A 20,931-nucleotide genomic window follows, 5' to 3' on the forward strand; every position below is an offset into this window, starting at 1 on the left:
TGCTCAGAAGCAGACCATGAGCTCCATCACTTTCTCCTCTCACAGCATGTAGAAGGCAGTAAATGAACCAGAAGTTCTTCCATTTATTCAAATACTGGATCTCCGAGTTAACTAATTATTTCCTATATGTGGTAGAAGCAGTAGAGAAAGTATACAGTCCAATCTCAGCCCAAGTGGAATCCTGGGGCCTAGCAGCATCTAAATGTGTTGACAGAGTAGCAGTCAAGGAGGGGATGATCTCCAGTTCAACAAAAGTCAAATAATAAAACTTGTCCTGGAAGCAAAAATGATAAAACTGGGGTTGTCATAATTTGGGAACATCTTAAGAAGGCAAGACTCACTGGAAGAGTCAATAATGTTAGCGAAAGTTGGAGGAGGACGATGACGACAACGACCTGATATGAGATGGATCAATTCCATAAAGGAAGCCACCACCTTGAATTACAAAGACTGGGCATTCTGGAAGACATTCATTCATAGGGTCACCATAATTTGAAGAAGGCTTAACATCATGTAACAAGAACAAACAAAATGGTGCAATCCATTTAATATCTATTGGTGGTAGATTGAGATGTTATTAAGGAGCAAAGGATCTAAATTAAATTAGGTAACTAGATGCTCACAAGAATCTGAGGAGAAAAGCTTTGGAAGTTATAGGTTGATTAAAAGCAATGGGTCCATTGTAACCACAGAAATTCATTTGAAAGTATACACTATGAAAGCTATAACTATGAATTGGGCTATAAAATGCATCTTGTTGCAATATTTTTCCCTTCCTCATTTGTTTCACTTGTTCTGCTGCAAGACAGCATGGGGGAAAAGAATGGCTATTTTTATGGCTCTACAAAAAGACCACCATGAAACAGCTTTGGTCATTTGCTATCAATGCTATACCAGCTGGACACTTCTAAAATTAACATGGGAAGATTCACCAAGGGTTGGTAAAATCCACTAGATACACAGAATTTGTGAACTGTTCCCTTAAGTCTCTGGGACTGTTATAACCCTGGCACATGGACTATACAGAAGCTGACATTTGTTGGCATTTAATTTGAAAACAACTAGACTGATGCTGGAATTATTCAGTTTTTTAAATGTCCAGGAAAACAAACCAGCAACTCTAAAACCCTGAAGTCCACTGGCAAAATGTTCATTTTATTTAATCTATTCGTTGACATCAGTAGAGGCGAACAGCAGTAAAGTACAAATATCTGTGGAAAAGCCAGTGATCTTGGGACATTCTCTGAGTAAATGATTGAGAAGACATAGGATAACTGATGGCCCAATGCATTCATTTATGCCTATCCTGTTGGGTTATTAAGTATTTACACTCATTTATTCAGATAAATCTGTGACTTTTTACATGAACACTTATGCTCCAAGATACCTCTGCTGCAGTGAGGTGTATTAACATGAACAAATAAAAGGCAGAACACATTTCAGCAAGAAGACATTTTGAAAACAAAGGTTTTAAATGTCAAAGCCCTTTTAATTGTTAAAACACTTAGCTGCATATTCCCAGGTTATTACTCTCAATTAAAATGCCACTCACTCCCCTGATCTACAGCAAGGCCTCCTGTGTATTCATTTTAAGGAGAGATGCATAATGGGAACTTCATGATATTGGAAAAACAGCCCAAAATGGTAAACCAATGAAAGTGTTGATTTATGCACAAACTTAGCTCAAACTACTAAATCTGTGTCTGTATAGCTAATGACTTAAGTTGAGCTTCACAGAAGAAACATCAGGAAAGAAAAAGAAGAATGAATTCTATGTAAATATTTATACCACAGCTTAAACGTATCTGAACAGAATGATAATAGCTAAGATCATTTGGAAGGAAATAGGATGTCATGTTCTATTATCTTCTTGTGTCAAGTGGCTCATGTTAAGAGAATAATAAACAAAATTTAGCTAGCTTTCTTTTCTACAAATTATATTTTTTGTGTTTGTACTCTAAAAATAATTCAGTGTTGTTAGCCAGGCCAAACATAAAAAGAAATAGTTTGAAATCTAGCTATAGATTAACTTAATCAAGAACTGGTGGAAAAATTAAGGATAAGGAAATGGTGAACTAGGCAAAGGCTTTGCAATACAAACCTACCTGGCGATAAGAGATGGGGACAGGCATGCGAAAGACAATCCATTCCACAATTTCGCTGCATGGCGGGGTAGTCAGAGACCCCGTATACCGATAGTAACTTCCCAAAGATGCTGGCAGGAGATCCCGTAACACAAAAGGATCCAAGAAAGTCTCTTTTTCTGAAAAATAAATAGATCAATAAATAAAACAGATGGAATAACTCAGAAGTGATGGGCAGTCTCACTACTTAAAAGGTAAAAAACATTATTATTTACAGAAAAAGTGAAGTGTGAAAGTGCAGAAAGAAAGTAGACAATATAAAAAATATCTTTCAAGACAATATGGGATTTTAATCATTTACTATTTATAATATGTCCAGGGAACATTGATTATAGGGCAGATTAAAATATGATAATTAAAGTTGAAAGTTATTGTAATGTGAATATTAATTTTCATTGCATTTATCCATTTAAAATATTTCATGGTTGCCCTTCAAGGCAGGGGTCCTTCTAAGGCAGCATTTAATAAATAATACAGTAAACCACATAATAAAAACTGATGTGGCAATTCTGCTGAAACATAGTACAACAGAAACACAGTGAAAACGCCAACAGAAGAAAATGTTCAGAAACACCCCCCCTCCCCACATAACAACAGGTACAACCCAGTCTGCCAGCACATAATTAGGGGAAAGCCAAAACATTTTCAGGAGCCATCTCAAAATCCTGCAGTGATGGGTCCTGGGGGGACTCTGCTGGCAACTTATTCCAGAAATGTGAGCCCTTTGCGGAAAAGGCCCTCTTTCCCATTATAATACAGTATATATCATATAATCCTACAAGCTAGCCTTTAGCAGTATGTGGACCAAGAACTACCAAAAGTACAACCAGGGTTTCGCAGAGGCAGAGGAACTCAGGATCAAATTGCCAAGAAATGCTGGATCATGGAGAAAGCTAGGGAGTTCCAGAAAAAATTCTACTTTTGCTTCATTGACTATGCTAAAGCTTTTGTATCTGTGGATCACAACAAATTGTGCCAAGTTCTTAAAGAGATGGGAGTACCTGATCATCTTATTTCTCTCTTGAGAAACCTGTATGCAGGTCAAGAAGCAACAGTTAGAACTTGATATGGAACAACTAATTGGTTCAAAATTGGGAAAGGAGTACAGCAAGGCTGTATATTGTCACCCAGCTTATTTAATTTATATGCAGAGTACATCATATGAAAGGCTGGGCTAGATGAATTGCAAGCTGGAATTAAGATTTCCAGGAGAAACATCAATAACCTCAGATATGCAGATGATACCACTCTATTTATTTATTTATTTATTTATTTATTTACTTATGAATGATAGAAAGTGAAGAGGAACTAAAGAGCCTCTTGATGCAGGTGAAAGAGGAGAGTGCAAAAGTTGGCTTGAAACTCAACATTAAGAAAACTAAGATCATGGCATCCGGTCCTCTCACTTCCTGGCAAATAGATGGGGAAGAAATGGAGATAGTGACAGATTTTATTTTCCTGGGCTCCAAGATCACCGCAGATGGGGACTGCAGCCAAGAAATTAAAAGATGCTTGCTTCTTGGGAGGAAATCTAGACAGCAAATTTAGACAGCATATTAAAATGCAGAGACATCACCCTGGCAACAAAAGTTCATATAGTCAAAGCTATGGTCTTTCCAGTTGTTCACTTTTTTTTTAACCTCTGGAAAGCATACGAGTGGTTTTAATGTAAGAGGCTTCATGGGGTTCTCTAATGTGGTAAATAAAAATAAATGTTTACAGGCTTGAACATTGCAGCAGGTCAAACATGAACACTTCATGATAGCTGCTAGTGTCAGTACTGCTAAATCAGAGACCTTTCCATTTCACAAGGTCCTTCACTTAAGCACTGCCAAATAAAGGTATCTATCTACTTGTTCCAGGGGTGGGTGGCAGAAGAGGGCAGTTGTACACAGGGCTGTGGGAACTGAGACCTAGAGTGAATAACAACTGGTTAGTGATATTATTCTTACAGCACTGGGAAGAAATCACAGTCCACAAGGAAAAAGCTCACAGGCATGGATATTTAAAACACAGTCTAGGGCTGGAAAACTGTTTCAAAAGCACAACTGTAGCCATGTTCTAGAAAACACTGAAAAATGTCACAGTTCAAGAGCAGCCATTTTGTTCTTCAGCATATCTAGCTCCTGACGTGGTGGTATTTATGGCCCCTAGAAGAGGATGCACTTTTTCCAGCTTGCCTGGCAAACCTGAAGGGATAATAAAAATCACAAATAGGCCAAATGGGACAAAAACTGACATGCCTTTTTCTTCGGTGATCTCCCAAATCAGTCCTGAGCTGTAATTTCTGCTTCTGCCTGCACAGTGTCATGACTTCCCCCGGTGAAGGGTGAGGCAACAGACTTCACCGAAGTGGTGGTTTGGGACAGGAATTCATTCACAGCACAGACTCCAGAAGATTCCATGTCTCCCAGGGCCTGGAGCCTTAGGAGCTCCTACAGCTCGCCTTACTTCCACTTTCGTGTCGTTGAGCCACCCTCTTTCCTGCACTATTGAGTCAATGCTCACGCAAGTCCTTCGATAAATACAAGTAAATACAGGAGGGCTTTCCCTGGTGTGAACAAGGCAAGCCACTTAGCTTGAGTGTCAGCATATTAAAAACTTTTATGAACTCTGGATTGCAACTAAAGCAACATCTGAGCCATGCTCAGGGAGTCTAGCCTAACTTTAACTAAGAGCTGTCCAAGGTTCTGCTTTCATCTGGACCTTGCTTATGCCTGAACACTCACTTGTATTAGGTTTCTGCATGGGCCTGAATTTCTGACTTAATCTAGTTTGTACTTGTACTTTGTCTGGACAAGGTCAACATTTGGAACAGGATGTATATAAAACAGCATGTTTCTTTAGAAGTGAACTTGGGAGAGGTAAGTAGTAAGTCATTTCCCTCTTACTAAGCCAAAAACCACTAGCAGCTTCCCCCTCCACCCGGTCCCAGCATCAGTTTCATAGAACAGGGCAGAGTCTGTTCAAGCTTCATGATCAAGGGGGAAAAAAATAGAGACATAACAGGTTTTAAATTCACCAGTTGATCAAACATAGTCCACATGAAAAATATTCAAATATGTTTGAGATTAATTTTTTTTAAACGCTTCCTTGAATGATATTATTGGCCATACTTGAAGCAAAATGGACATAAACACTTTTCTCAGTAAATCGAGCTTGACTGGCATTTACCGTCTTTGCTAAAATTTACATTTTGGAGAAAACAAAAACCAAGAAACTAAAAGTAGTGGAAAAAGCCACTGACAAAAGTAGACCTCTCCAGTTCTTTCGCAGTTATCCCCTGTGGTTCTCTTGATTAACTGGCCAAATCCCCTACTATTGCCATGAAAAAGGTAACAGCAAGGTTCTTATTAAATGCTTTGTGCCTTTAGTCAGTCCCAACAATGGAGTGTCTCCCATGCTGTGCAAACTTATTTCCTTTGCATGGCTGTCCTATCTGGACCTTTTCTGGAGATGTTTGATAAATTTAGTCAGAGAAAGACCAAAACACAATTCACTTTGACCTCCTATGTAATGTAACCTTTAGATTCCCCCCACCAGTTAGTCAGGGATTAAACATGGTCTACAGAGTTGAGAAGTACATAGTAGAAAGACCTCCAAGTTCAAATCGATCAAATTAACCAAAGCATTTCTTTGCACAATGCACTTAGGAGTTTACTGCTAAGTGGGATGGTAGGTGCTGCCAGCTCAAGCGGCTTAAGAAAGGATGCTACCCATTTCATGAAAAACAGGTCTATCAGTGACATTAAGAATGGAACGTCCTTATTCTGAAGCAGTATATCTCTGCTGGCTGTCTGGCCTACTCAGTCTGAAAATGCAGACTGAGTTAATGTGATATCTTTTCATCACAAGTCTCACATCATAACTTAGGCCAAAAATGGAAGTATGTAAGATTTCCCAGGTGTAAGTAATACAGGTGGCTCATCTGAAAGCGCTGTTTCTTTTCCAATGGCTCAGGGGCACTTCACACATTAAAGTTTTCCTATAGAGAGATAATCTCCATGTAAGAGATGTGCTTACCCAATGTGTGAAATGTTGCCTGATTGCTTTTCATCCTTCATTTCTTTTTCAAAATAGGCTGCTAATTGGCACACATACAAATCTTGCCAAACTGAGATCATAAAAGAATGGGATAAAAATCAGAAGTGAGCAGTTGGCACACATCTGATAGATTCAATTCAGGCTAAGAAATTGCTCGGAGGACAGAAGGGCAGAATAAACTCTTCTTCTGGCCTCAAAACAACATACCTCCAAAATGAGATTCTGAATTGTCACCTAGCTGCACAAAATGGAGGCCAGCTCAGGGACGGATTCAACCCAGTTGCCATCTGTTGACTTCTGCTTCACAACTGCAGGGCACAGACTTATCTAATTTCCCCATGCACAGCTAAGGCAAAGTGAAATCATCCAAGGGACCCAACTGGTACCTTTCCAGTAACCACAGTTCTTGCTTCTACCTTTAGCTTATCAAAGGAAGCCCTTGGGTTAGTTTCCGGTGATGAACCCCTGGAGTCTCTGAAGGCTATGTACATGCCTTACCGCATTACTGAGAAACTCCACCACGGTGGCTTTACATACATGCGTAATTTTTTTGGCACTTTGGTTAAAATATGCATTTTGTTCCGAGAAGAGCAGCAAAAGGTCTGAATACTGCCAGGAATGAGAGAGCCCCTGGATGATAGCAAGGGCCACTCAGTGAAAAGAAAGCTTGGACTTTGGCCTGATACTGCATGGCTCTTATGTTTTTAACACCTTTTGCTGATTTCATTGATGAAGGGACAACAAGGAAAGAGTTACTTTGACACAGCTCTGGGGTCACCCTGTCTCTCATGCCTTTTCTCTGCCTACCTCTGCCCAAGTTATCAGTGACAGAGCATCTCTTTTCCTTCCTCCTGAACCACACGGCTGCTTGGTTTGTTCAGAGAGGTCCACTGTGTTGAATACCCAGAGAGAACTTCACTCCCTCATGAAACAGCCATTTCTGAGACGGCTTCAATTGGTAACACTGCCTTACATCCAACTGAGGGCTTAAAACTGTGGCTGGCTTGCACATTAGGCAAATGAAAGGGGATGTCTGGGGAAGAACTATTAATATTGCTGCTACCTTGCTATAAAACAGCAAAATCTGATGCAGAATCTGTGATATTTGGAGGGAGAGAGAAACAGCCTAGGAAAACACTTTTCTTAAGTGAAATAACTGCCTAAAGCTCCACATAGTGTTTCCCACCCAGCTGAGCTCTACAAAAACTCCTGTATTTGCTTTGGCTCATCCAACGTAACAGTAGCAGACGGCATGTTTCTTTCAACTGCACCAAGGGGGAGCAACCTTTTTGGACACTAGCACCACATACAGGGAGTGGATGTTGCTGCAGGTGAAGCCAGTTGGTGAGGCCTGGACTCCTCCTCTTCTTTCTCTCACAGTCATGTGCAAACACACACACAAGCACACATATGCAAAATATGTTAGTTTGCTGGGCAGTGGGGAAGGCATGGAGTGAAACTGCTGCAGTCCTGTCGCATGCTTCTCTCTCCCTGTTACCGAGTTGATGCACACTAGGACTAGGAATAGCTGAGCAGCACCCTAATCAGTGCACTCCTTAGACATTTCCAGTACTGACGAGCTGGGCAGCAAGCAGCTGAATCACCTGGAAAATGGGAAGGAGGCCTTCAGGCTGCCTGGATGGTGGCCATGGTGGCAGATGGCCCATGTGTGATCTACAGGCTTCCAGCAGGTGCCCATAATATACTTGCTATCCTGATATGACAAAGCAAGTGTTAGTATCATGAATGTTCCAACTACAGGTGATTTTTCTTAAATTACTACTAAATTTTCATCCTACTTTTCCTCTTGCAAAGAATACAAGGCAGCTTACACAGTTCTCCTCCTATTTTATTATTAGAACAGCCTTGCAAAGTTGGTTAGCCTGAGAGTTAGTGATGGCCCAAACTTACCCCATGACCAAGGGAGACTGGATCTCCCACAATGGAGTCCAATTTCTATGCTACAGTGACCCTCAGTTTGAGGGTAGGAATACTGTGATTTTTAAAACCTCTGTAACAAAGACACAATCTTGGGAGAACCTGCACAGGTTACTTTAAAAATGAAAAGTAAGTGTGCATGCACAAAAGCCTCAATTGTGCAGGGCTTCCCCAAGGCACTCATCTTCCATCTGTACATTCAAGTCCTTTATTTTCATTACCACTTAGTAATTTATTGGCACACGTGACGTGTGTTCCTATGTAAGAATTACGATGTCTGGTAATTCGTGATCAGTACTTAAAATCATACATTGTATTACAAATGCTGTACCTACGCACTACAAAAAGCACCATGCAAATGCATATTACCCTTTTATTCAAGAGTGAAGCTCACAGTCTACTTCCAAGGATTTTTTGTGCCATACGCTGACAATATTATATTTTAATAATTAATCGTTCATCAAAGGAAAGATGAGCAGGAATGCTAAATTCAAAGTTATTCAGATTGCAAAAATGAATAATGCATAACTTTTATATTAAATACACACTGTAATACGTAGTCTACGTTTCATCCTATCCTGCCTGTCTTCCATTTTTAAACATTTTGAACTTAAATATGAATTATCAACCAAGGGAAACTTATTTAGACAAAGGACAGCCTTATTTGAATGCAAACTGCAAGTATTCTACTATGATTAAATTTTGGTTATCAATTAGGTGGAATTTATTTTAAGTGTCTGTCGATGTTGTAGCAGACAGCATTTCTTGAGGTAGAAGAAAAGACACTGTTTCAAAGGCACAGTTAAACAGAATTTCTGCATGTGTGACTCTTTTGGAGGGGTTGTCCCGACTAAATCTTGCAAAGGAAATCACCATACTGCAGCACAGCCAGGATCATCCATGCCCCTTCTTTCAGAGGTTTTGGTAGCTTCACATCCTGTATTGTGGATGACCAGTTCCAGGTTCCTTACTACCACAAACATTTTAATTGTGTCACCCGGATTTAGAAGGAAATACCATGTCTGTCTAAGATTTCATCTGTTGAGATGCCTTCAAGAAGTCTTATAACCTAAATATGTGTATGTGTTATGTTTTACAATTCAGCAGAATTAAGAAGGTGCCACAGCTTCGTTCATATGGAAGCCCACAAGTTCAATCCATGGCATCTCAAACGGGCACAGAAAGCAGCTGCCTACCAAGCACCTGTGCATGCTATATTTCTTTCAAAATACAGCATTCCAAGCTAGAAAGTTCAGACTCCGAAAACGACCTAGAAGGAGGAGAGGTTGGAATACATTACTGAAATGCCAAAGTTAACAAGCAAGAATAGCCAAACACCCGGTGAGAAGCAGACCACCTCTCGTTTAAGGTGAGACTTTGTAGAACAAGGAGGATAAGGGGGTGGGGGTGAATTCATCAATCCAGGGGTGCGTTGTCAAGAGGACCAATGAAGTAATGTCCAGTGTTCACACACTCTGGTCCAGCCCCTTTGGGAGGAGAATGGAGAATGGGGATTCATTTTGGAATCTATTCTTGAAATGGGAAGAGCTAACTCCACCAATCAGACAGATCGCTACTTTGACAGATGCTACTTGTTAACAACTTGATTGATTAAATACACTTCTCTGCTGCCCCACAGACAAACCTCTCTGGGTGGGTATTATTATAAAGCCAGTTCTGACTGGCCAGCCTAGCTCAATTAAGGACTATTTTAGAAGCCTTTGCCTTGATCTATTGGAAAAAGGGTACAAACATGCTCATGACACATTGATCCATCTAGCTCAGTATTGCCTACAGCCAACTTGCAGAGACTCTCTGGGGCAATTTGTATCTTTCCATAGGTTTTGGCTTACAGCTTCCGTGACTCCTCATCATCTGCTTTGCTGGCTGGGACTGATTGGTGCTGCGGGCCAAAACTTCTGGGGGGATACCAAGTTGCTCAACATACAGTAGAGTTCCAAATGGGGATCTTTCCCGGTCCTGGCTGGAGATGTCAGGTATTGATTCTGGGACCTTTCACATGCAAAGCTTGTATTTTATTACTGAGCTTCCACCTGTTAGAAGGACTAGGGGTCAGGACAGAGAAAGACTTCTGCCTGGCAACTTGGAGAGCCATGTCCTGCTGAACATCACTGGTTTGATTCACTATGAGGCAACTTTATAAATAAATAAATAAATAGAAATAGAATTTAGAAAGTCTAGAAATTCTTAAATAGAATCTAGAAACTTAGGGTTACTTTTCACAGGATATTAAGATTAGAATCTTCTTTTCCTACTTCATACAAATGTCCAGGACACCACATTCATTCATGCACTATAAGAAAAGCATATAATGTGTTGCTAATACCTTATGCATCTGATGTACATGATTCTGTACATAACATCTTGTGCATTATCTTGTGTGATATTCTGTACATAATATTTTGTGTGTCTTATGTACATGATTCTGAGTATGGCTCTTTCACAACAGTGAATTGCCCTTTTACAGTAGAAACTCATGCCTGTCTATGAATTACCCTTACATAAGTTCAAGGCCGTTAAGTGACACTGTATGGAAGCAACATCTATCTGGGGTTTCCTCTCTTCAGCTCACTTGTGTTTCCATTACGATAATGTTTCATGACAAGATCGGCCAAGGGACTCCTAATGGCATGTTGAGCCTTTTCCTCCCACGGCAACTGCTCTCTGAAAGGTATGCCAAGTTTACAGAAGCCACAAGTGGATACTATCTGCTTCTTGGTTATGGATGAAGATGGACTCTGGCCAGTTTCCTTTACACAAAAGGCTCAGACCAGGAAAGCAACAACCCCTCAGATACTTCTATTAGCAGCATCAGCAGAGACTGCTAAATGGCAGAGGAACAAAGCAGCTCTGTCCCAAACGCCTATATTCCACTGTTTTGCCACTTTTACTATTCCTGCTTAACTAACTTTCATTCTCAGTTCAAAATGCTTTCTGATTTAACAAGCTTTAGCCAATAACTCTGGCTAAAACAAACACACACCAGGATGAATGTGTGCCTTTTTGTGTGGAATGTACTACAACTCTGGTTCGGAATTATACTCCACTCTACATGGTTCCCATTCAGAGATCCTTATGAAGAGTAACAGCAATGATGCAGATTTCCTCTCCATTTACTTTCCAGTCCTTTAATCTGTGCACATCACCTGTTCTGGGGTTTCAGGAGCTTTGAAAAGTGCCCACCTATCCACCAGCCCTGGGCTTGGATATCACAACATTCGGTGACAGTAGATATGCTCAACGGGTGTGCTGTGGAGAGGGAAAATAAGCTCTGTATCATCCTGAGGAACCCACTCACTGTGTCCACCTCATTATTGGGTTGGGGTCAAAGGGTGTGGTTACTAAAAGAGAAGTAGGAAATCTGCATAAGAGGGAATTCACGTATTTATCATGCTCCTAATATTTCAAGGAAATATGCATGTAAGGACAGATTCTCTCCTCTTCCTTGCAAGTGAAAATGTGTACATTTCTCCCATCTCCTAATATAATAGACTGCAGTAGCAGGATTTACCACGAGGGCCATGTTCCAGGAAAGCATGTATTCAGCATTCCTGAGAATAGTTTAACGGTAGACAGCCACTTCTGTACAATATAGACCTGACATTTTCTTTCCAAAATCCAAAATCCCTATTTAAAAGAATGAAGCTTGTATGTACAGAATATAATTTCGGGGGGACCACAGAATGTCATGATGTGCAATGATATTACATACATGGAACTCAACAATCTTATCATCTGTTTTCCATTGCACAATTCTTTATATTGCCACACTCGAGTAATGACCTTCATTGTGGCAGTTCCCTGCACTGCCTCTCTTCCTCCATCACACATAATCTTTTACTACCATGCAATCTTGAGCATATTTGCTCAGCAGGAACTTGCACTGAGTTCAATCCAGTTTAGGTCCAAACTAAACTAAGAGCCAAGTATTCAAAGGATGATCTTCATCAGCAGCAACCACCTGAGCAAGGAGGTTCTGCTTTTAGTGCTCTTTTTGAGTATGGCTTGGGGGATGAACAGATTTGGCAGAGTCTTTTCAGTGGCAGCACCCCAGCTGTGCAACTCATCAGTAGAGACTCAGTTGTCACTCATGCAGTTATTATTTAGGTACTAGCTGCAAATATATTTGTGTGTGCAAACTTTGAGGAGGAGAAGCAAGTATGTGTGACTTCCTATTTTGCTTATTGTTCTACTGCATTGCACTATATTTTTGTGCTGTAAGAATTATGAATTTTACTGGTATTTGTGTGTGGTGTTGTGCTTATGAACCTGGTCGGCTGCCCCAAGCTCTTTATCAGGAAGAATGGGATAGAAGTTACACAAACAAATTAAGAAATATTTATTAAAGAGTAGGAAAGAGGAGCAGAAATGTGGGGCCATTCTACCAGCCTTGTTGAAAAGCTACTAATTTCTTTTCTCTTTCCCCTCCCTTTTTCTTTGTACGTTTTTTTTTCCAGATTGCTACTTTGTAGATGGAGACTATCTTGTTTTACTAGTTGTACATAAACTGTACCTTTTTGGCTGAGAAATGTTCTTTCATCACACACAGCTGAGTAGGGGAAACAATGAATACTGTTTTCTTTGTTTTACTTCTCATGCCCCACCCTGTAGAGGTGTAAATAGAATTTCAAGATAAAAATGGAGATTGGCAGTTTAAACCTCCCTGTCCTGAAGTGTCATGATCCTGATCCAAATATAGGCCATGTGCACTTGCAGGGGAATAAGGGAGAAATCCCTGGTTTAAGGAATATTTGTTTGGCCCCCTATGCCTAGCAAATGTGATTAGGACTTATAGCCTTATGGTACAAGGCTATAAGGGCACTATGTTTAGTGGGCCTTGTTGTTATTAAATGGCATCACATTGTCTCAGACTGATGAAGGTGCTATGAATGAATGTAGTTCAAACTGCCCTGTTATGTAAACAATAAATAAACATTAACATTATATAAATCATACAAATGATGGGTGCAGATAATGCCAGACCTGACAGTATTTAGATTTGGGAAGTCAAGTTTTTGTATGATATACTGTTAGGCTAACATTCCACATAGAATCAGGCACTAAAATGTTACCTGGAATGTGCTGCACTCGATTTATTTTATTAATTAACACAACAGTAGTTTTTTGCAAAAAGCATCGGAGCTTGAATTATTTCCAAGTGCCTCCTGTAATGTTTCTAAAGAACAATTAATAAGCATCACAGAGGCATCATTAACAACTATGAAAATGTGATGATAAAATATAGAGATACCTTCACTGAAAATGGACTAAGTTGTTATTTCAGATCTTGTCCTCAGAGGTACACAAAACTAGCATGACCTGCAGCAAATGTACTTGACTTCAAGAGAGGATATTTGTAAGGAGTGGAAGAAAAGCTATATTAATGTCCACCTCTTGGTATTTCTTCAAGCACAACACTTACGGTGCTTAGTGAATAGGGAAATATAAATGCATGAACAGAGGTCCACAAACAGCATTGATTTTGCGAGCTGAATCTGAGAATTAGCAATCCAAATGGCGGGACGGGACCCCAGGAGCAGATTAATTTTCTCTATCATTCTTGTTCCTACTGATCATAGAAATTCCTAAATGTTTCTAACCTTGAGGCAAGCTGAGTTGTCAAGAGTACATTACATGCGAATCTCAGTCTCTGAAGTGCAACTCTATTGTTCCCTAAATTTCATTCAAAGTAATAGTGAGATGGCACTTAACATTACGTTCCCAGTTGTATTAGCCTACAACTCCCATCATCCTTCACCACTGGCTATGCTGATTAAGGCGGATGGGAAATGTAGGCAAAATAATGGTGTGCTATAAGTTGCCTAAATGGCCTGAAACCAACCTATCTAATGCCTATTTAATGTTCTGGGTATGTTCTCAGTGGTACTCCTTTACCTCCCAAGTCCTTCCTTCTGCTGTGGAGACCTGTCAGAATCCATGTCTGGGTGTGTGCTGAAACTGGTATAAACCCCTTCAATTCACATTTAAGTCACATTGGTATTTGGTGGTCAGAGTTAGGTTAACATGGGATTTTGTAACTGAATCACTTCAGATGTTTTGGTATCCTAACACACATACTGTGACCTACGGATTTAACTGTCCTTGCCTGGGCAGCTTGAATCAAGAATCCATATTGTTCTGAAAGGCAAAGACTAATAGGCTGCTGGGGATGTTGTCAGGACTCTAGAACTGCTACATAGACAGTTTTAGAGTTTATGGACCAGTTCCTCAAAGCCAGTGCGGTACTGAACTGGGACTTAGGAGATCTGGGTTCTGGTCCCAACTGAGCCATGAAACTGAGCAGGTGATTTTCGGCCAGTCACTCAGTTCCATAGCATGTTGTGAGGATAAATGGAGACAAAGAACACTTTTAAAGCCACTGAGGGTTCCTTAAAGGGGGGGGGAGTGGAATATAAATGTAATAGAATTGGCACAGGAGCTATATTAACAGACTTGCCTCCTCAATTAGATCAAGGAGGGTTGCTCCTTGCACTGGGAAAATCAGGTAAATACCTGTCTGATTGCTTTGACATGATTGCTATGCTCCCTCTGCAACTGCCCCTGTGCTAATTTCATGATCACTGAATTAAACCCAGGATGCTGAAGAAAGAACTGAATGAACTTCTCCTGGACATGGTACATCCTCTTGAGCCAACTGGGTGTTAGTGTTAGTGCTAGCTGTGCCAGTGTCTTCCAATTCTCCTTCATGTAATTCAGGAGCGTTGGGAGGAAGGGTATCAACACTGGCACCAAGTCCTCTTTCCCGTGTCAAAGACTGGATCTGTGACCTTCTCAATATCCTGCTGCAACTCAAGTCCAAGCAAGGTTGCCATCTGGATGATTTGCCTGGAAAAGTGTCCCTTGCATTAACTTCCAATAGCATTAACTTCCAGTTGGCCTCCAGGCTTGACTGCATCTCTGTGTTATTGGTACTAAAATGGACCACAATGATTGACGCTAATATCCACAACTTTTGCACCAAGAAGGCAAATTTATTATGTGGTCTTCCCTCTACATGTTAATCACAAAACCAACTGTCTATGTATCGAGCAATCAACACTTGCATTACCATAAGTCCTTTGCTACCACAAGTCAGTAGGGACATTCTCATGATAATATGCTCTTCTTTCAGGGAATGAATCGTAGATCATTTCTTCCTTGGGCAGAATGATATCCTCCTTCCCTGAGGCCCCCATTCTCTGTAAGGGCAAATAAACTGTTATCCAGGGATTGGGACTCTGCTGTTTGGTTCCCAAAGCCCTTCCAACCTCTGCTTCTCTTAGCTTCTTCAGGTCAGTAACCTTGACTTTATGGGAATGAACTTGTTTCCTGAGAGCCAGTGTGGTGCAGTGGTTAAGAGCATGGGACTGGGACTCAGACGATCCAGGTTCGAGTCCCCGCTCGGCCATGGAGCCAACTGGGTGACTTTGGGCCAGTCACAGACTCTCAGCCCAACCTACCTCACAGGGTTGTTGTTGTGGGGATAAGATGGAGGAGGAGAATGATGTAAGCTGCCTTGAGCCCTTTCTAGGAAAAAGGCAGGATATAAATTGAAAAAAAAAGCAGGATCCCATTACATTGAGCACACCCCCACAACTTCTGCTTTGAATACTATGCTATACTAATGTAAATTCTATTTAATCAGTGAAATCCCGTTGTTTTAGCATACCCTGAGTTTAGTCTCTGAGGCACACAGCTCTCTGTTCTATTTCTTCCAGACTGTATGACTGCCGTGGAGTCAGAGCCAGTCCTCACATGATGTGGGCTGGATCCCCTGCCTCAGACAGCAGCATGGGAGGCACTGCAAGTTGCCATTTCACTCCCATGACAAAGGCCACAGTGGGAGAGCAGCTGGAGATCCTCAGAGCCCGCCAAAGGGTGGGCAGGTTCTCTATAAAGTCTTGCTGGCCAGAGAAAGCAGCCAGTATAGCTGTCTCAGAGAAAGCCAGGTCCACATGCCTGGCTCTGAGGAGGTTTTTCCTCACAGAAAGGTGTTGTAAAAGGAGTATCTCGAAATAGGTCCTGTGCTGATTTCCCACAATGCGTGGCTCTGAGAAAGGACCCTCTCAGAGTCCAGCCTTTGGGCCTGGCTGTGGCCACTTCTCTGAAAAACTGCACTGGCCAGAGCAGCAGATTTTGCTCTTCAGAGAACCCAACTGATGGCAGTGGAGTGGGGGATTGGGATGGATGGGATGTGTGACAACAAGGGTGATAGGGACTGAGAGGGTGACGGAGGCAGCAAGAAGGGGCATTGGCAAACATCTGCTGTCCTACTTTAGACAATGGGACAGTTTGTGTTGGTGCTCTTTGGAGGTTAGATGGTCAGAGTTCCCTTTTTGCTGGTGCACACCTCACACAACTGTGTCTCAGCTCTGAGAACAATCTGGGATCTCACAGGCTATAATTCCTCATGGCACTTTCTCAGCATGACTCCATTATATTCTATGCTACATTTCCAGAATGAAAGTTTTCCCTTTCCCAATTGAATCATCTTTGTCCAGAGGGATCTGTTACTGTGAACACCCAGAGACAGCACATCACCAGCAGAGGCAGTATTAGGGGGTGGCCTACTAGGGCTGGAGCCTGAATTATCTGGATGTGCTTCTGTCCCACCACTCTGCTGTCCAGAGCACTTGCTGAAACGAAAGCGAAGGGACCCTGATCTCTCTTGCAACAGATCCTCATGGTTTAGCTGGCTTTTTGTCCACATGTACTTCACTTCCTGCTACATCCCCCTCACCCCGAATCTTTCTGCTTGGGTTTGTTTCTGAAATCAAAAGCCCCCTTTCCCCATCCATATATTCCTTATTGCAAATAGGGCTATTTCTTAGGAGACAGAGTCCTCTGATTAAACACACACACACAGAGAGATTACAGAACTCATGCGAAACAGCATATGAAATGTGCAGATTTTCTTTTTAGTCCTGTGGTCCTGAGTCCCACTGGTTTTTTTGTAACTAGTACTGTTCTTGATTATCAGTCCTGTTAAAATGTCCATTGTGGTCCAAAGCCAGGTTTTTGATATGTAGGGGCACAGTGTGACATGCATGGTTGTGCAGATGCCCTGCACCCTCTGTTATGAATTGTCAGTTTTTGAGTCCAAGGAAGTTTTCAAGAAGTGAAAGAATTGGTAAGTGAAAGAAGTGAAAGAATTGGCAACTAAAAGTCTCAAGGTGAACATGCAGTCTCTGAATCCTATTGAAAACTCCAAGAAGAAGCTTCATTGTCAAGGCTCTTTATCTGCATTTTCTTGAGCAAACTGAGTGACTCTCTGGTCCCTTAACCTCCATTTGGCCTCCCCATCATCAGCCACCCTTTAGATTGTTATCCTCTGGATGTTTCTCAGTAATGTGTTTCAACCATTTAGCTATTGATATGCAATTAGGTTTGATCTCACTGCCTCATTTTTAATGTGAAATTAAAGCTGGATCACTCAAGAATACTCTGTAACAGTCTATGGGTAGTCTGTGACTTATTTTTCTAACTTTTTACAAGCGACTATGAAGTAAAGTCTTTTGGGTTCCCCTTCCTCTGAACTCATGTAATTACAGGCACTTTCTGTTTCTTTTCCCTTTCTTCTACATTTAGACCCCCTATAGGGACTGGGCTCCGCACCTTTGTAGACATGTTTCAAGCGGACATATAAATGAATTTGAGTCAGACAGGAAGCAGGAGGGGGAGAGGAAAGATGCTGTCAAAGCGTCAAGAACACAAGAGCCAAAGATAAGAGACAAAAACAGGGAGAAAGGAGGTGATGCAGCCGCCATCTAATATTTCAGATGGAGGCCAAGCACGGCCCTGAGAAACCGGATGAACACAACAAAAAAGAGGAGAGGATAAGAATTTAAGCTCCAAAGTCAAAGGTCAGATGAAAAGAGGCACAATACAGCACTCCAAGAGACTAGCAACCAAGGAGGCCACCCCATAGAAAAACCCACTTTGACAGGAGTGCTTTGTTGCCCTCTTGGTTTAAGCAAATAATAAATCTGTAGCAATCACAGTTGGTTTATCAACTTTCTTTTGAGATTTTGTAATTTAAAAAAACAAACAACAGCTTAGTGATTCTATATTATGCAAAGCTTATGTAGAACTTTTGTTTTCCAGAGAGTTTGTCTGTTACCTAAAGCAATATTTGTCTATAACTTCTGCATAATTATTTTCTTAATTAAATTCACAACTTTCCAGCTAAGCTTCAAAAACCCCCAAAAGCAACTTCCAAAACCAGTGCATCAACACCCAAGCTTCCGTGGTTATATATGCTCCCAATAACTTTATCTATCTATCTATCTATCTATCTATCTATCTATCTATCTATCTATCTAGAGAACTTCTATGCTGCCCCATTCACCGAAGCCTTGGGGTGGCTCACAATCATAAATAAATAAACACAATATAAATCAGTATAATTTAAGTCGCCCTGGCCAAACAATAAAATAAATAAATAGTATTAACAATTAAAATAACGCTTGAATAAAAAGGTCTTTGCCTGGCGCCGAAAAACTAATAATGACGGCGCCAGGCGGACCTCTCTGGGGAGCGCATTCCATAGATTGGGCGCCACCACAGAGAAAGCCCTCCTCCGAGTACTTACCCTCCTAATATCCTTCATGGAGGGTTCCCAGAGAAGGGCCTCTCCTGCTGATCTCAAGGGGTGGGTGGGCATATATGGACGTAAGTGCTCCTTCAGGTAACCAGGTCCCAAGCTGTTTAGAGCGTTATAGGTCATCACCAACACCTTGAATTGGGCCCGGACTTCAATGGGGAGCCAGTGAAGCTGACGGAGAACTGGAGTCATGTGAACATAACGCCCAGTCCCTGTCAGCAGCCTGGCAGCTCTATTTTGAACCAACTGAAGTATCCAGACCGTCTTCAAGGGCAGCCCCACATAGAGCACGTTACAGAAGTCAAGTCGGGAAGTCACCAACGCGTGTGTCACCGTCGCCAGGTAGTCGTTCTCCAGGTAGGGGTGCAGCTGATGGATCAGCCGAAGCTGAAAGAAAGTGCTCCTCGCCACTGCTGTCACCTGAGCTTCCAGTGAAAGCTCTGGGTTGAGGAGCACTCCCAAGGTGCGGACCTTGTCCCTAAGAGAGAGTGCAACCCCATTCAGGACTAGGTTCAGGTCCCCTTCCCCGAAGCCCAATCCGCCAACCAACAGGACCTCTGTCTTGTCTGGATTGAGCTTCAGTTTGGCCCTCATCCAGCCCATTACCTCGGTCAGGCACCGGTTCAGTACAGCCACTGCCTCACCTGGATTGGTAGAAAACTAGAGGTAGAGCTGGGTATCATCAGCGTACTGATGATTCCGCAGCCCACACCTCCTGATGACCTCCCCCAGCAGTTTCATGTAGATGTTAAATAGCAAGGGAGACAAAATGGAACCCTGCGGAACTCCATGGCATAGCTGCCATGGCGCAGAGCCATAGTCCCCCAGCATCACCTTCTGGAATTGGCCATTGAGATAGGAGCGGAACCACTGCAAAGCAGTGCCTCTGATCCCCAATCCCGCTAGCCTCTCCAGAAGGATACCATGGTCGATGGTATCGAAAGCCGCTGAGAGATCCAGGAGAACCAACAGGGACGCACTCCCCCTGTCTCTCTCCCTGCACAGGTCATCATACAGGGCGACCAAGGCAGATTCAGTACCGTACCCGGGTCTGAAGCCAGACTGAAATGGGTCCAGGTAATCAGTTTCCTCCAAGAGGCTTGGAGTTGTCCCGCCACCACCTGCTCCAACACCTTGCCCAGAAACGGGATGTTGGCCACTGGTCTATAATTAGTGGCCATCTCTGGATCCAGTGACGCTTTCTTCAGGACCGGTCGGACTACCGCCTCCTTTAAAGGGGCAGGTACCTGGTCCTCCCTCAGAGAGGCGTTAACCACTTCCAAGATCCAGATCCCTATCCCGTGCTTGGCATTGTTAATTAGCCAAGATGGGCAAGGGTCCAATAGGCAGGTGGTGGGATGTACTCATCCAAGCACCTTGTCCACATCATCAGGCCGCACTTCTCTTTCATCCATCAAAGAGACGGATGAAAGAGTCTCCCCATAAGCCTCTGAATCACTAGTGGAGTCCAGCCCGTGACGAATCTGAGCGATTTTCTCCCTGAAATGCTTGGCAAAGTCGTCACAGCGGGCCTTCGAGGGTGGAACCAGATCTTTCTTAGGGCTGGGACGAACCAGCCCTTATACCACCCAAAACAGCTCCACCAGACAGCATTGTGAGGAGGCAATGGAAACGGAGAAGAATTTCTTTTTCACCACCCTCACCGCCACAGCACAGGCTCGATACTGGGCTCTTAAGTGTGTTCAGTCAGATTCATCCAGTGATTTCCTCCACCTACGCTCTAGACGTCTCCCAGCCCACTTCATCACCCGCAATAAAGGTGTATACCAAGGGGAGGAGTGGACTCTGCCCGGCAGGAGAGGATGCTTAGGAGCGATCGTGTCAATAGCCCTGGTCATTTCCCCATTCCATAGTTCGACCAGAGCCTTGACAGGAGCACCAGTCTTGTCAGCCGGGAACTCCCCCAGGGCCTTCAGGAATCCATCCGGATCCATCCGGCTCTGGGGGTGGACCCTCAGAATCGGGTCCGCACCCTTACAGAGAGAAAGGCCGCTCAAGGGCACAAACCTCACGAGGAAGTGATCTGACCATGACAGGGGTGTTAGACATAAATTCCTCAACCTCAGACCATCCTCTTCCTGCCCCGTTGAGAAAACCAGGTCCAGAGTGTGTCCACGTTCATGGGTCGGGCCTGTGACATGTTGAGACAGCCCCATGGCC

The 20,931-nt window shown here is 42.5% G+C and overlaps 1 protein-coding gene across 6 annotated transcripts in view; it reads right to left on the reverse strand.

Annotated features, from left to right (window-relative positions):
* Positions 1–20,931, reverse strand: part of PTPRG (protein tyrosine phosphatase receptor type G) — a 634,931-nt gene that overhangs the window by 149,954 nt on the left and 464,046 nt on the right. For all 6 annotated transcript variants that reach the window (XM_044451810.1, XM_044451808.1, XM_044451807.1 and 3 more), the window contains one exon: positions 2,106–2,263. In XM_044451810.1, the coding sequence (XP_044307745.1) occupies positions 2,106–2,263 (158 nt within the window). The remainder of the gene's footprint in view (positions 1–2,105; positions 2,264–20,931) is intronic.

Source organism: Varanus komodoensis, unplaced genomic scaffold (genome assembly GCF_004798865.1).
Source record: "Varanus komodoensis strain SLA01 unplaced genomic scaffold, ASM479886v1 scaffold6_4, whole genome shotgun sequence".
Classification (NCBI taxonomy): Eukaryota; Metazoa; Chordata; class Lepidosauria; order Squamata; family Varanidae; genus Varanus; species Varanus komodoensis.